The following is a 16604-nucleotide window of genomic DNA, read 5'->3' on the forward strand; positions in this document are numbered from 1 at the left end:
ACCTATTGAAACAATGCAACGACCACTATACTTTGCTCATCTGAACGATCTGATGTTGCCTAGTATATACTGACATCTATTTCACCACCAGAAAATAGGTAACAAAATAATGATTAATGAAAGTTAGTGAATACAAAACCATCAAATAACTCCACTATAAATTAGAAAACCCACTTTGAGTCCAAGATACAGAGTTCAGAACAAACCACTTGAGTGTTTTTTCTACAGAGTCTTTACAACAAAAAGCATCCAGATCAGGGCAAACTAAAATTACGCTTCAGTAGATTATCTGATTTTTTCCAGTTTCTTTACTACTGAGCATTAAAAGACTGGTCATCAGATCCAAGACTACAGAAACTTACCGCACCAGGTCGAGGATTAGGAATTTCCCCATTGTATCGTACCCATTTTGTATGAGACTGTTCTACTGTAGCACTCTGCATATATTTTCCTTTTGAGAAAACCTCTTCTACAGTAGACAGATTGTATGCACACACCGCGGACAGCCCCACATTATTCCTAAAAGGTCAGGAAGAAAGAAAAAAAACCACATAGGAGTAGTTATTACTTGTACTAACCAGCTGAGATTAAGAGTACTTATCCAGGAAAAGGCTATCTCACACTTACAGTTGAGGGGTGAAGACTCCATATATCACCGGTTCCTTCAAAGTAGGAGACTTGAGAATAAAAACATCATTGATAATATTGAAAATTAAATTCTTATCAGGGATGGTACAAATCAATCTGGCCTTGAGAAAGGAAGTCCATTTTTTCTGCAAGGTCCTTAATCCTCCTTGGTCCCTCTTTTGATATTAAAAAAAAAAAAAGGTATTTGTAAGGAGAATTAACAGCATTTTTGCATTTAAGAACCACTGCTATACAGCATGAAATCACTGAGTCCTGTTATTTTCTAACATTTTATGTATAGCAATATCAACAAATCTTAATACAATCACAAACAGAAAAGTAAGGAAGCCACAGGAAAATTAGCTGATTCAACAAAAATAATGCAGAATGGTTTCCATCAACACAAAGAGAGAAGATGACATAAGACCCTTACTTCAGTAACACTTGAAAAATTGAGACGTACCCTTAGAAAAAACCCTGCTTATCAGAACACATAAAATAAGCATGGAACTATTATAATGTTCCTTCAGAGAAATAAGCAACATTGCATTTGTTCTGTGACATCTAAACTGTGATTTAAATTTTAATGTTGCAATGTGCATTTAAATTGCCTAACATTAATAATTTCATTGGAAGAAATGCAGCAATGGCTTAATCCTGCAAGGAGTTACCATCTTTATTAAGGGCTTGCAGTACCAAGGTTTAAAGAAGTAAAGATACATTGACTAGAAATGTTTTAAAATATTTGATATTCAAGCCATAGAATCATAGAATGGCCTGGGTTGAAAAGGACCTTAAAGATCATCTAGTTTCAACCCCCCTGCTGTGGGCAGGGTTGCCAACCACTAGAGCAGGCTGCCCAGGGCCCCATCCAGCCTGGTCTTGAATGCCTCCAGGGATGGGGCATCCACAGCTTCTCTGGGCAACCTGTTCCAGTGTCTCACCACCCTCTGAGTGAAAAATTTCCACCTAATATGCAACCTAAATCTCCCTTCTCGTAGTTTGAAACCATTCCCCCTCATCCTGTCACTATCAGCCCCCATAAACAGCCGCTCCCCCTCTATAAACTGTTGCTTCTCTTCAAAAAGCTTGAACATATTAATGTTTCCCAATGCTGTTATTCAAAGTATTAAAGGAAATCTGCAAAATTTAAGAAAATAAAGTATAAATGTTTACACACTTGCAACCTGCAATTGATTCAAACAAACAGCAGCAATAAAACTCCCATATTCCCCTTTTAAAGCGTGCACAAGCTGACAGTAGGCAGAGGGCCATAATAATGAGCCCCACGTAAACCTGCCTCCAGCTGCTTGTTTAATGGAAATCTCAAGGGCACTAACTTGTTATTGATGTTTTGACTTCCATGTTTAAATATAAAACAATAAAGTCAAAATAAAACATTTCAACCTCATCAAAATGAAACGGCTAAATAAATTTCCTGTTGGAAAAAAGAATCCTGAGGAAATGGATACATTCCACTGAAAAGGTTTTTGTTAAATCAACATTTTCCACTGGAAAATGCTTCTTTCATCAGGAAGATCTTTAACCAACACTCCCAAGTACGTACTTGAATCAGCCTAACTCATTGAGGTTTAAACACAGCAAGTGTGACAGAATCAGGCTGCTGGTGACCGTTTTCCTTGAGGCTCTGGCAGCCCTAACAGCATCATGGACAGCCCACCTGCGAGACCACAGTCAAGAGCTATTCTGCTGCAGATACAACTGCAGTTTTGTTTGTGCACAGCTCCTTGAAAGTAACTTGACAAACGTCCTAGCCATTCAGCTCCAACTGAAGTCAGTTCTTACCCAGGAGCTGTACTTAAGAGCTGTTTAAAAAAAAAAAAATGAAAAGCAAAGCCAGAGGAGAAACCTTCTGTTGCTGGGTTTTGTGGTGGTTGGTTTTTCCCCCAGGGGTGGGTAGAACCCCCAAGATGTACTGAAGTTTCACCATTGTGCTAAACTGAATCAAGTATTTGTTCTCAAAGCAACAGTTAGGCTTCCTCAGTTTTGAAGAACTGTTTGAAATTGCTGATTCAGTCAGCCACTTCCATTTAATCGGCAATAAATTCACAATAATAAATGGGTTTTAACACACACACGCACACACACACACACAAAATTCTAGGTGAATTAGTAAAAGCAAATGGAACTATGTCCCACCTTGCACACTCTAGCTATTCTTGGAATCATCAATTTTCCAACAAATTCATACTCCACAGACACCTCGGTGAAAAAGAAGTAGATTTTGTCATCATCTCCATCTGTGCTGTTTTGATCTTCTCTTATCACATCAGCAAAAACAAAATTGGGCTCTACAAATACAAAGAGAAGAATTTTGTATTATATATGAGACTACTAACTTGACTCCCTCGAAGACCCTCTAGGAGTCCTCTTTCGCCCAAACCTCACACTTCTTTTACCTGCTCTCCAGTCACTGACCTGACTATACAGTTTGCTGTTCATAACATGAATCTAATTTCCAAAAAAGTAGAAATAGAGAAAAAAAAAAAACCACAAACCCCATGTGCAAGCACTAAAATGCCTGAAAGATCTCCGTTTTCTGATATCTCGTTACTTCAACATTATTCAGTCCACACTCACGCGTGGTTTTCTAATGGGCCTGGAGGGGTACCCTCCCTTGCCTGCCTCTCCTCTATTTCAGCTATTATCTGAAACACTAAAAATGACAGTATCATTACACCATGCTTTACAAAACTCAGTATCCTGTACTTTTTGGACATAACAATCTTTTGGAATATGCTAACTTCGTGATTTTGGTCGTTTTGGGCAAAAAGCCACAAACCTCTGGGCATTCACAAAACTTGGTGAATCTTGAAATTTAGGAACTGAAATCATCAAGAATCATGATCAGCTCAATCTGAAAACCCACTAGAGTCAAACCATTCTTGTCCTTACTATATCATAACTATGCTGCATTATTGCAAAGATGAACAAGTAGATATAAAACAAACTGTAGCCCTTTAACATCAAGTTGAAGCTTCTGTGTCTTTCAGTTGTTTTCATTGTCAATGCTGATAAAAATTACGACATTTAAAAATAAAATCTCTTGATGGTATATGAGGGACATACTCACATGTCAGTGTATGTTAGTGTTAAAAAAATCCATTCTCTTTGAAATATTAGACAATTGTCCCTTACCCCATGTACAACACAACTCTTTGTGTGACATTGAAAAAGGAAAAGCAATTTTGTCAGGCCAGTTCTCGTGCCTACTTACCATTAAGCCAAGGTATAGCATACTCTGTTCTCAGAGGGCTCTGATGAGAGTGCCGTGAAATGATAGGTTCACTTCCCAAGAAGTTATAAGAAGTCCCAGAATAAAGCTCCTCATCTTTAACACAAAAACAAAAATTTTAAACTTTCTTATGCACTGGATAACAGAAAGGGTTTATAAATATTTCAGGAGACCATGTAAGCTTAAACTTCCCACAAGAAAAGATAAACAAGGATTTCCTTTAAATTGCCCCAGACATGTTTTGTGTGTTTACGTTTCTGCTGACCATTCTCAAGGCTAGCACTTCCACACTTGGCTTTATTATTGCTCTAACACAAGCAACTGGCAAAAGTACTTTAAGGTCTACCGCGATACACAGCAAGATGTAAAAATATGGATCCAATCTACCATTTGCTATTGAGAGATTGAAGAATGGCAATCGAGCATTTTTTAACATAATAATGAGGTATGCAAAGTCTGAACTTACCAACCATAACAGATGTGTAGCTTTGAGCAGGATCAAATGGACATCTGCCCTTACCATCTTCATTTTTACCTTCAAGTTCAAATGAAATTAAATTCTGCAAAAAATTAAGTTGAAAACCACAAAACAACTGTTAGCAATTTTCCTTTCACCCACCTGACTCATACAAAGTTAAGTGAGAATCAACACTAAATAATAGAATCTATCATCAACTTGAAGCATCAAAGGCATTTTTGTAAGATTATGAAAGGCATATGCATATTCAGACCATCTTGTCGAGTCCAGCAGACAAGAGAGGAAATGTGATCCTATGATTTGTGAAGGTGGAAGCAGAAAATAACATAAGATGAAAAGTTAAATCCAGACAGACCTCAAGGAAAAGCACCCAAAAAATCCAGACAGCAGAAAAGGCAGAAAAGTTAATTGATATATGGGAAGAGCTGTCAATTATTGAATTAGCCTGCACAAAAATGGCAAGTTTTAGAAATCAAGAGGGCTTTCTGAAGTAGACTTAGCAATTTTTGAGATTATGTTAAATTTGTGAGATGGGGCATAATCCAACTAAATTTTAAAACGCAACAGAGTACTTTGGCTGCTACTGCATAAATCCCTTAAAAACCAAAGGAATGAGGCTCAGCAAGACGACAGAGACCTGTAGCCTCAGTACTGGGGAAGTTGATCAGTCTGTGTAATGAAGACATTGGAAGCTAAAAGCAACTACTTCTGGCAATGTTCCACAGGCGATGGCAGGCAGACTTGCAGGCAGGGGAGACCAAAAAAAGAACAAACAATTACAAGTTTTCTCAATTTCAGAATTGTTAAGGGCTGCAGTAAGGAGAACAACACAAGTCAGCAGCGAGAAAAGGAAGTTTTGATTTTGTGCCAAGATTTCACTCTGAAGCATTCAGCAGTATGAAGCTGTGGCATAGCCAGGAGCAGAGACAAGACAAGCAGAGACAAGAATCTGAGAAATCTCAGGGAGATCTGGTAATGGATGGAAGTTTCAAAGAATGTAATTTCAGTTTTAGAAATTGTTTTTATGCTAACGTACAACACACAAAGAATTACGAAAGTGAAGAAAAAGTAAATCCACAGTTAAGCAAGATGAATCAGTAATTCAATAAGCACTTTGAAAAAGGAAGGTTTATTTCCATACTCTTATCATTACTGTGGGACAGTGTAATAAAAACTCCAAACATTATGATCAGCACTTAAATTGTAACAGTCTTTGGGAATGGAGATTAACTCATTGTTTAAATGAGCTGCTTTTAAATTGTGGTTGTTATTGGGTCAAAACGTATGTACAACCTTACCAGGTAATCACATGTTGGCTGAAAGGCATTAGTTCCACACACATAGAGAAAAGTATAGTTCAGTTGTTGCAAGACACGCACATAATTACGACACTCTGTCTGCAATAGAGGATGAGAAAAGGACCCATCTGATACACCACAGCTTCCACATTCCAACATAAATAACAATTAAAATTGTACTGTCAGCTCATCTGTCGCCGTTACTTATGCCACACCACACCAGTGAGGCTGGGTGATACAATCACCACTGGGACACTATCTTCCTACAATCTCCAGGAGTTCTAGTCCTGCAGCATCCGATTTCCTACAGCCAGTAGTGCACAGCTGCCTCAGTATACCTATCAGGGTAGCATGATCAAGTAACATGTGCTCAGCAGGGTGCATCTCAAGTTGCTCCATGAAAGCACAAGCTCCCAAAACACATCCAGTCCAATCCACAGGAATGACTAAACATGGAGTAAGTTTTAGATTTTATCATCCCTTGCAAAGCAAACAAAATTATCAGTCATTTTTAATAAAATCAAATGCTGGGGATGAATTATTGCAGTAACAAAACACAACAGTTGGTATAAATTACTTCAGTGAAAGTAATACCAGTTTATAATTTTAATGTAAAAACTTGTAGCATTAAGAGTACATTGGGGTGTGTTCAGATTTTCAAACATCCAAATAATATTCACCAGCAAGAAATAATAAACCAAGAATTAAAAAAAGTAAGACTAAGGATGCTGCAGTTTTTAAAGCTCAAGTTAATTAAGGAATTTAGGTGATTATTTGAAAACTTTCATTTCAAAGTTGGAGCCTTTCTTTTTCTAAATTCACTTTCCTCTTGAAGTGAAATGTAAACCTCTTTCTCAAAGCTCAATAGAAGCACATACCTGTTCTGATTTACCCTTAACTGCACACTTAGTCCTTTTATCTTCAGTGACCTTCCAGTGTAACTAAGTAAAAAAAAACACGCAACAAAAAGACACATTCAGAGCACTTTAAATCAATGCAAGGTCTAAAAATCTTGCAATAACACACCAAAAAAAGTCAATCCTAAGACTATTTGCAGCAAATGCAGGCCATTTTAAAAGTAGCTTTCTCAAAGTCATTCTTTCCTGGGTAGCTGACACTTCCAAACTCACGTGCCTTAACTGAGACTAAACCGCTATATTGCGTTTTGCTTTCATCCTGATGTTTCCCCTCAAATGGCTAATGAAGTTACCAGTACAGTATGCATTAGGGAAATGCAACTGTAATCCTTTTAAGTACTTCTGAACTTCATTCACACTTCAGTGAAAAACACTTGGGGGGGGCAGGGGTGAGGTCAAAGAAAACTTGCTGGACCAATTTACACTATATGGAGAGGTAAAACTTTGACAGTTACATGCACTCATAAAACAAGTTTTATATGCTGGTGAAATTGCCCACCACCACCCGTGAACATTTTGTTCAGATTAAAAAAAAAAAAAAACATATGAATGTCTTCCAAAACATCCTGGGTGGGATTCCATGCTGTGCCTCTAAGTGTAAACGGGATGAGAAGCAGGAGCCTGGGAAGGACAGGAAGCAACACAATGTCAGCAGACTTCTGCATAGGCTAATCTACTCTGAGAAGTCAGTGTCAGCACATCCAGAGTACTTCTCTGAGCAAGCTGCATCAGACCTGTCTGCACCACCACTTGCTGTGCAGACACACCTACTAGAGACACAAAACAGAAGCCGAAACCAAAAGGACAGCACCCTCATTTCATTTGAAGCATGTCTGCAGCCTGCTGCGGCAGCTCCAGCTTTGCTTCTGTTTCAGATTAGATTACCTCTGATTCAGATAATAAAAATATAAGAACCACTATTACAGATGATACCCAAACTCCCTCCAGTTCAGCATCCTGTCCCCAAAAAGAAAATACCTAAGGAGACCTCTAATCACTTGTTCACATGCAACTCTTCATTTCTTCCTCTCATCTGACAGCATTTTTTACTATATAGCATCTTCCAGAAGTAACACAGGAGTAGCCCACACAGTATTTTCTCTTTCAGACACCTACCACCTGAAGTGCAGTGCTGTATCAGGAAATGAAGTCAAATTTGCAGAATGATGTTTACATGGAGAATAATGTACTAAAATGCATACCTCGTGCTGCTTTTCAGCAATATTCGCTGCGTTTAATGCAAAGATCACTTCTCTGGCTCCTACATACAGAACATCTTTGTCTTCACTTAACAGCAAGGTTGAATAGTTTGACACTCCTGATTCATGAAAATGTATTAGCTGGACCTCTGTTGGAATGAAAGAAAAACAGCACCACATGAAGGAACACGATCACTTAGGGTCAAGTTTATGGGTCATTTTTCTAAGTTGTCTAACAGCTGTTGAATATCTTGAAAACAACAAAGGTTAGTTCAGACATTCCATGTAACAGATGAGAGAGCCCTCAGAAGCTTGGTTCAGCAAAATCATCAACATCAAAATCACTGGTCCCCACTTTCTTGTTCAATTTCAAATGCCAAAATATTTCCTCTTGTAGTGATCTCTGTAACTCACATTTGCCTTTTTTTTTCCTACCTGTTGATTTCCTTTTTTCTAACCTTCCATTTGACACATCCACTGCCAGGTCCTTGCTCACCTTTTCCCTTCCACATACCTACCTACCGTGGAAAAATCATGTCAGTCACTACATCCCCTGCAACCATCCCAACAAAAATGTCACAAAAAATTCTGCACCTTAAATGACAACAATGCAGCAGAAAGAGAACATAGAAGCTAGAAAGGAACCTGATTTTGAAAGGGAGACCAGAGATGAAACACACAACACTAAGAAATAACATGAGGAAAAAACAAGATGAAACGGAAGAAGATGACAGACAGAGGGAGAAACAGGGGAAAAAGCAGTAGAATGAGGAAGCATTAAGAGTGAAACAGAATGACTTGAAGAAAGATGACACAAAATGACTAATATACAAGAATATTTTTGTGCATGTACAACCATAATGGAAAAAAAAGACTGAAAGCCTGGGACACCATATTTTGTGCAAGAGGGTACCACAAGATTAATTAAGCATGGCTTTTTAAGATACAGACAGAAAACAATGTACTATGGCTCCCAATTCTAAATTGCACATTTTCAACTGTAATATTCCAGAAACAAACAGCAGCAAATAACTACTCTATAGTCCTTGCTCTAGAGTTCTCTTCATACCCAGGCTAAATTACTAAACCAAAAGCTAAAGGAGTCTCCATTCCCTATTACTTCTCTTTGTGCTACATTTGCTGACCACTAATTGTATTGGGAGGTTATGAATATTTGCTGCAACTTCAAATACAGGGAAAGTGGTGTTCTGTGAACAAAATTGTTATAACTCTAAGTACCATAACGCTGTCAAAAAAGGGACAAAGACTTATCATTTCTTCACCTGATGATTATAGTGCACAGGATGGCTTAGTGTCAAAATACATTTCAGTCTTTAAAAAGCACAAAAAAATATTATTATCTGAAGACTTGCATTTTTCTAATACGTTCAGACTCAAAAATAATTTGACTAAACCAAAATACACCTATCTGGTTTTTCTCATGAAGCAAGCTTCAGCCGCAAGGTCCTTCAGATGAGAAAGCCAAATTCAAAATTCCTCATTTAAAAAGCTATCTTTTCAGAACTGCTTGAAGGATCTGAAATAATTTAACCCAGCGCCTGAGTCATTTTCAAATATTCTGGTCCTATTTACTTCATAAGACGAGCAAAACCAGCAACACCTGACGAAACTCGCAGCAAGCAGGCGGGAAGAGCATTCAGTCTCAATAAGTTTCACGTCTCACAGAAGCCCCGAGGTGGTGGCAATGTCCCATATTACATTACTGAAGTTCTTACCTCTGTGTTCCCATGTGATCCTCACAACTGGGCCAAATGCTACTGCCACTTCTGGCAATAAACACCAAACTGCGTAAAAAGCACACAGAGCCATCTTCAGCATCCTTGCTCTTCAGGGCTCCTTGGATAACTGTGGCAGGCAGTGTTTCTTTGGCAGAAGAAATGCAAACCCCAGGAAGTATTAGAGACCAGGCATTTCAGACCCTGAGAGCAGTGCAACAAGGCAGGCTGAAACAACCGTACAAGTATGTGCTTTTCAGCAGATCACTTCTTCAAGGGAACGCACATTTTCCAGGATGCCGCATACAGAGACTGCCCACACTCTCCACAGGCTGCAGAGCTACTGAGAAGTGCGATTGAGTGCATTCTTCTGTTTCGCTGCAGAAATAAATGATGCTGTGGAGAGAGGAGGGGAGCAAGAAGTAGAAGAGAAAGCAGAGTACTGCCAAAAATAGCACGCTGTATGCACTGTATCTTGCAGTACTTCTACAGCTGTCTGCATAGCTTAGTTTGGATAAAGAGTACATTAATTGGTGAAAACATGAGTCCTAAAAACAAACCACACATAACATGTCAAATAGGCAATAACTGAAAGCAATCATTTCAATCCAGAATGCCAAGTATAAATATTTTGAACTGTCACTTATGTTCAATGCACAAAATTCCACTCTAGTTTACATATTTTCTTTCTTTTAATAGTGAGGCAAAGAAAATCCCATCTCTCTGATAAATGATAAACAGAGATAACAAAAATCACTACGGCTAAGTTCAGAGAGCAAAGGACATGAGAAGTGCAGCATTCATTTTAAGCATTGGTTATACAAACCCACCACACCTCCCATCCTAGGGATCTTGTGAACAGATGTGTCATTTTCAGCAAAGTCTTTCATGCTACTAATGCACTCAAGGTGTGCAGGGTTTCAAAGAAATACAGCTACAAAAATAAAGCGGTAATGTACTGCATACAAAAATAAAAGGATAAAATGCTTAAATACTACAGCTGCTAGACAGTCCTGTGAAAGCCCCTCGGTCTCTGAGCCACCCAATACTCTCAGACCCAGAAAGGGCTCTATCCTTGCCAATCAACAAAACCATTCACTGCTTTCTACACCATCTTCCACAAGTCTCCACTGCTCCAGTCTTCCTACAACCATTACCTAGGTCAAGACTCATGCAAGCAGTTTCAAGGAGAAACAAGTGTATCTATCAGTGACTAAGACTTCTGCGTATGGATACGTTTGGGGAGCTGTACACTTGAGGGGAGCAGGGAGAAAAGCACATCCTCCTTTGCAACATGGCACAGAAGGTGTGATAGCCTGAGACACTAGTGTGACACTACTGAGAGACATGCCACAATCAAAGATAACTGTGATACCTAGCGGTTATCTGTCATGAGGATACAAGAGGGTTGCAACATCCTTAGTGGCGTTCCAGAGAAAAGGGACACTTCAGGAGGACAGAAGTAAAACATTAAGGCAAAGCTGCAGCAAGAACATCTCCAAAGACAAGCGTGATGCCAACAGCCTCTTTGGGAGGGAGAGGTCCCAAGTTTAAGCAGGCAAAGGCAAGGGATCTCTGTGAAGGGCAGCCAGCAGATCTGCTATGAACACAGAAGTGACATGGCTGAGTAGAAGGTAGGCAAGTACACTAAAAGCTTCTACACCTGCTTTACTAAATGATCATAGGCAAGGTTAAAAAATTAAAAGATCTCTTATTCCTACATAGCTTTTGTCTACTAAGAGAAACCCCACACAAAACCACAACTTGTTCAAGCTGAACTTGTGACTTATATTTTTTTATATTGTTTTAGTTTTGGTAAGCACTTTGGATCAGATCCAACTGTTTGTAATGCATCATATAAATCATTTCGGTTTTTAAGGCATCATATTTTCAGTTACGCTTCCTAGGCTTGTCTGTCTTGCACCCTTCTTGTTTATCATCCTACATAAGTAATTCCACCTTTTGCTCTCCAACAAGTTAAGAAGTGCACATTCAGAGTTGTGAAGTATCACACAAACATATTCTAACAGCTTTACAGTAATTATTCAGAGAGTGAACAGTAGTTCAATGATTAAGTTCAAGGCAGTTTAGCAATTTTATCAGAAATGTAAGAGGGAAACCAGCAGTTTGAAGAAAGATCTTTGAGCCATTATTTCTACACACTGTTAATTCTTTTTTTCTGTACCACCTTTTGTTACTGAAAAGACTCTGCGTAATAACCAATTTCTGTTAACTCTTAGTGTATTTTAAAAAGAAACAGCCAGAACATGATTATTCAGTACCAGTCCAAATGATAAACAGTCATTTATGTACAGTACCATATGGTAGAGATTTCTCCAGAGAAGACTTATGAAGTCCTGTAAATTTTCTGGACTTTAAAAAAGGATTAGCAAACCTATGCTGTTGTAAAGGAAAATCCCGAGTCTCCCTACAGCCACAGTTACACTCCTATCCTAGCTCACCTATCTTTGAAAATGTAAAATGACAACAAAATCTGAAACTAACTGCACTATCTTCTGAAGAAAACAAAAGGTCTGGTTGCATCAGTTAGTGCCTGCTTTGCTGTATGGCCGGAGAATTGCTCTGGCCACACAAAGCAGAAATCTGTCATTTCATTTCCACTGTATAGGCTTGCAAGACAGTCCCTTTTTCACGTTAATAAGTTTGACTTGTGGGACATTATTTGTCGATCTAAGGTAAAATTCTGCATGTTAAAAAAGCAGGTGAGGCAGACTACAGTGAACATTACGTGCCCCGTCATGCAAGATCCACTTTGTTGTCATTTCTATTAGTTTAAATAGAGATGAAAATGCACTCAGGACCTTGTCCTTTAATTTAGCCTTCAATTTAATTACTCTCTCACCCTGCTCCCTTACCTGTGTTGAAAATTATCTGGAATAACTCCTTCACTGACATCCACTGGGAATTCATCCATAATCTAACATGAACCTGTCTTTATATAACACAGGGGGTAGAAGGAGGGGAAAAAAAGGTCCAGACAACGGCCTACTTTCCAAATTAGCTCAGCTCTGTCAATGTTCACTGGCTTTGATTAGATTTGAGTGCTTTGCATTTCTGAAAAGTTAGGTCTCCTAATGCTTTAGGTTTAACTCCCAAAAATGAGCCACAATTTGCTTGGAAACAAGAACATTTAATAAGCAAAGCAAAAAGAAATCTGAAACGCTCAGTTGCAGAATTAAACTCTAATTAAAAGTGACCACAGGTCTACTTTTCTTTAAAACTTCTGTAAATTTTTCTGAGGTAAAAATTAAACCAGTAATTTTAATATAGGTGTTCTGCTGATGAGTGCAACGACAAACTAGAGCAAAATAACATGAGTTTTCCATAATGCTTGTAATTATGGTGATTAAAAACAGGGCAACTATAGAAGAAAAAAATCAGAGATGTCAGTTTGTCAGAGAACAGCTGGAAATTCAGAGTTGTGAATACTCATATAGACATGCATAATTTCAGTGCACAGGCAGAGAACCAGGAAGAGACAAGTTTCTGTTCCCTTAAAGGAAAGAAAACCAAAACGGTTAGAAAGAAAAGTTTCAGGCTGCCTAAGTGCGAATAGGGAAAACTAGCACAAACTACATAAGCAGGGAGTTGCAATGGCGTATCTTGACTGTTACCAAGATCAAAAAACACCTGGCTCTCACATCACCTATGTCAGTTGTCATCAAAGAAACAGTGCTCCAGTCCACCTTCTAGAAAAATGCAAAATGCTAGCCCTGCAATGGGAGAAGCTGAAAAACCAACAATGGCAAGAAGACTGCCAGCCTTCCCATCCTCCACAACATAGACACAAAGTAAGTACAAAAAGGTGTTTGTGAACATGAAACTTCCATCCTTCACAGATGTCAATTCAGCAACCCCTATCAGTACCAAATTAATTTTTTTATAAGTAATAAAAGACAACATCAAAAAAACAGAGGTCAGTGTCTTCTTTCCCGGTCAGCATGGCAAAGCTGGATTAAAGTGTGCATCTTGTACATGCAATACTTGGACAAGCTGTCTAATTCTGGAATATGATAGTTAGGAAATGCCCAATTTTGCAACCGCGGTTTTGAAATCTTTTTTCTTCTAATAGATACATAGTTTCATTGTGCAACTTCTGAATTCTGCTCAGTATTGCACAAATTGCTTAATTGATCTATCTTTATCTTCTCTATAAAGGGTAAAACCGTATGAGAACTTACCGACACACCCACAGCAGTCAGCATTATAGCTGGGATACTGCTGATTCCCAAGAAACAATCTTGAGTATCACAGAGTATCCAGTCTCTCCCTGCAGAAAGCCAAGTAAGCACTGGTCCTACTGGCCTAATTATAGAATCATCATAGAACCACAGAATGGCCTGGGTTGAAAAGGACCTTAAAGATAATCTACTTTCAATCCCCCTACTGTGGGCAGGGTTGCCAACCACTAGAGCAGGCTGCCCAGCGCCCCATCCAGCCTGGTCTTGAATGCCTCCAGGGATGGGGCACCCACAGCTTCTCTGGGCAACCTGTTCCAGTGCCTCACCACCCTCACAGTGAAAAATTTCCTCCTAATATCCAATCTAAATCTCCCCTCTCCTAGTTTAAAACCATTCCCCCTCGTCCTGTCACTATCAACCCCTGAAAACAGTCACCTCCCCCCTCCTGTTTACAGGCTCCCTTCAAGTACTGGAAGGACGCAATGAGGTCCTGTCACTCTTTTCACTACTAGCCAGGCCCATGAAGTGTCCACATTGTCTTCCTCCCATTTTACTACTTAACCTCCCTGAGGTTATATTTTCTTGCAACTCCCCATCTTCCCTGTGCTTAGGCTCCCATCCGTGCTGCCGCTGCCTCCTCCTCCTCCCCAACACAAGCAGCACCCAAATACATCACCACAGGTGATGCAAGCCCCAGTGAGTCTGCCAGACAAAAGACCACCTTCCCTTGGGCTAGAAATGAGATCTTCTAACATATATACTTCCCTACCCCTCCATGAAATCACTTTCACACCACTTGCTGTCCAGAAACAGCAAACAAGGGCCTCACAGCAAGCAACAACTGGCTGCAGGGGACCCTTTCTTCACACTGCCAGGAGAAAAAAATTCATTACAGGTTTCCCAGGCAGCCTACCCTGCTATTTTTAGATTATGAAAGACAAAAATTATGCGTTTGTAAAACTTGTAAGTTATTGTGATCAGGGTTATGAAGCTCAATATGCAGAGACAGCAAATTTATGACCAAATTATTTCCTCCAGCAGAAAAGGGCGTGAGGGGCTAAAGGATTAATCTGTCAGAGGGCATAAACTGCAAGTTCTCCCAAAATAACTTTCTTCAAAGGCTTTTAAAAGCTTTAACAGACTACAGACCTGCCTCAACATTTATTGATGCCTATTAGATAAAGATTTTAAGGCTTCATACATAAAAAAAACAAACCACAGAATTCTCCCAGTGAGATTTTGCTTAAACCTGATTTCTTCAATTTGCAAAAGTTCTGTTCCCGAAAACAGAAGGAAAAGTTATCAATGCTTGTATTTTAAGTGAGCGAAATTACACAGTAAGAAGTGTACAGTTTACCTTTGACAGCTGAGTTTTATTTACATAGTTAGTTTATTTTAGACCTGTAAGGACAGTCTGTTTATATCCTTTGCTTTAGTTCTCGCCCTTTCAAAACCTCAAGCACAGCGCCATTTTTAGACTGTCTCATGGAAAACATAATTTTTACAATCTTTTTCTGATTATACAATACGTATGAACTGATTTTCTGCTGAGGTAAGTTAAAACCTCAAACTAGCAGACCAGTAGCCCTTTATGACTAACATACATGTAGAGCATGGGATTATTTACATTTCAAACTGTGACCAAAATATTTTGAAGTTGCTAGGTGCTTACAAATTAGATGAAGCTTTTTAAGGTAATTTGAAGTGGTCTTTACCTCCACCACAAAGCTTGCTGGAGAAGGTACACTAGTACTAAAAGAGGACAAAAATTCTGAGGAAACTGAAATTCCGAGTTCTAGGCTGAAACCTTCTGTGAAGAAATTTAACATTTTTCTGATTTTGCATGATGAATATGCCAGTAAGTAGTACTTGGGAAACTAATGCTTGAGCTTAAAGCAGAGAACCTTTGTAATCTTCAGTGGAATACTTGAAGAGATTTTTTTTTTAACTCACATTCCTGTTCTTTTCTTTACTATTTGCTCTTTTGTGAGCAACAATTACAAGAAGCCAAAGTATTATGCCAAAAAAACAAAAAAAAAAGTACAAAGATTACAAAACGACAAATAGTAGATGAAAATTCTTGTTTTTCAGATTTTTACGGGTAGATTTCTAGAAATATCATGGTAGCCTTCAATTCAGGGCTTGCTTCATCTTTCTTTACGAAAAAGAAAGCTAACTCTGGAGCTGACCTCTTCAGTGGTAACTAAAGCACAGGTAAACAAACAGTATGTTCCCAACTGAAAAAAAAGTCCCTTTTCTGATAAATTTCTTAAGTAGTATTCTGGTCTTAAAGCAAAACAAAGTAATAAATAGAGCTTACCATTAAATCCTTGTTTATGTTTTTCCATATGAATTAAGTCCCTGTTGTTCTTGCAGTGTGTTTATTTGTTTTACTGACAAAAACATCTGTAACACAACCACCACGAACCCACCACAGCCCCCTTGCTGGATGGGGTACCCCTAGCTTCACTGTACGTACCTGCTGCCCCTTGGAGCCTCCCACACAGCCCTGGAGCTGGGGAGCCGTCAGAAACACGTCCTTTCTGCAAAGAGATAAGAAACAGGGTTTGACATTACCACATAAACCCAAAGGGTAAGTTTTGATATGGGAATTACAATAAATCCTCCCCCAAAATTTTGGCTTTATTTCCCAGATTAACAGGACAGACTGTTTCTGACAGAAACCAGAACCAACACATTTGTATCCAACAAGCCAAGATCCTTATGCAGCACATAACACAAGAAACTATGAAGCAGTCCTGATAAAAAAAGCATACACACCAGCCCTTTTCCAGCTCTATTTGTTTCCTCTACCCAAGCTGGCTGGCAACTACTCAGTACAAAATTACTCAGTATTTGCATTGCAGTAGCAATTATTGATCCTGCTAAGA

At 38.9% G+C, this 16604-nt stretch overlaps 1 protein-coding gene across 1 annotated transcript in view; it reads right to left on the bottom strand.

Moving 5' to 3' along the window:
• The window catches only part of LOC104465526 (semaphorin-4D-like), a gene marked incomplete at its 3' end in the record, with an annotated part of 10848 nt that extends 1243 nt beyond the window's left edge, over positions 1–9605 (bottom strand). Inside the window, exons 1-9 of the mRNA XM_010078608.1 lie at positions 9512–9605; positions 7779–7924; positions 6538–6600; positions 5660–5758; positions 4350–4443; positions 3866–3979; positions 2788–2939; positions 628–803; positions 363–519 (exon numbers count right to left, since the gene is read on the bottom strand). Of these exons, the coding sequence (XP_010076910.1) occupies positions 363–519; positions 628–803; positions 2788–2939; positions 3866–3979; positions 4350–4443; positions 5660–5758; positions 6538–6600; positions 7779–7924; positions 9512–9605 (1095 nt within the window). The remainder of the gene's footprint in view (positions 1–362; positions 520–627; positions 804–2787; positions 2940–3865; positions 3980–4349; positions 4444–5659; positions 5759–6537; positions 6601–7778; positions 7925–9511) is intronic.
• Between the last annotated feature and the right edge of the window lie 6999 nt (positions 9606–16604).

The sequence above is a fragment of the Pterocles gutturalis genome, unplaced genomic scaffold (assembly GCF_000699245.1).
Source record: "Pterocles gutturalis isolate BGI_N339 unplaced genomic scaffold, ASM69924v1 scaffold9368, whole genome shotgun sequence".
Lineage (NCBI taxonomy): Eukaryota > Metazoa > Chordata > Aves > Pterocliformes > Pteroclidae > Pterocles > Pterocles gutturalis.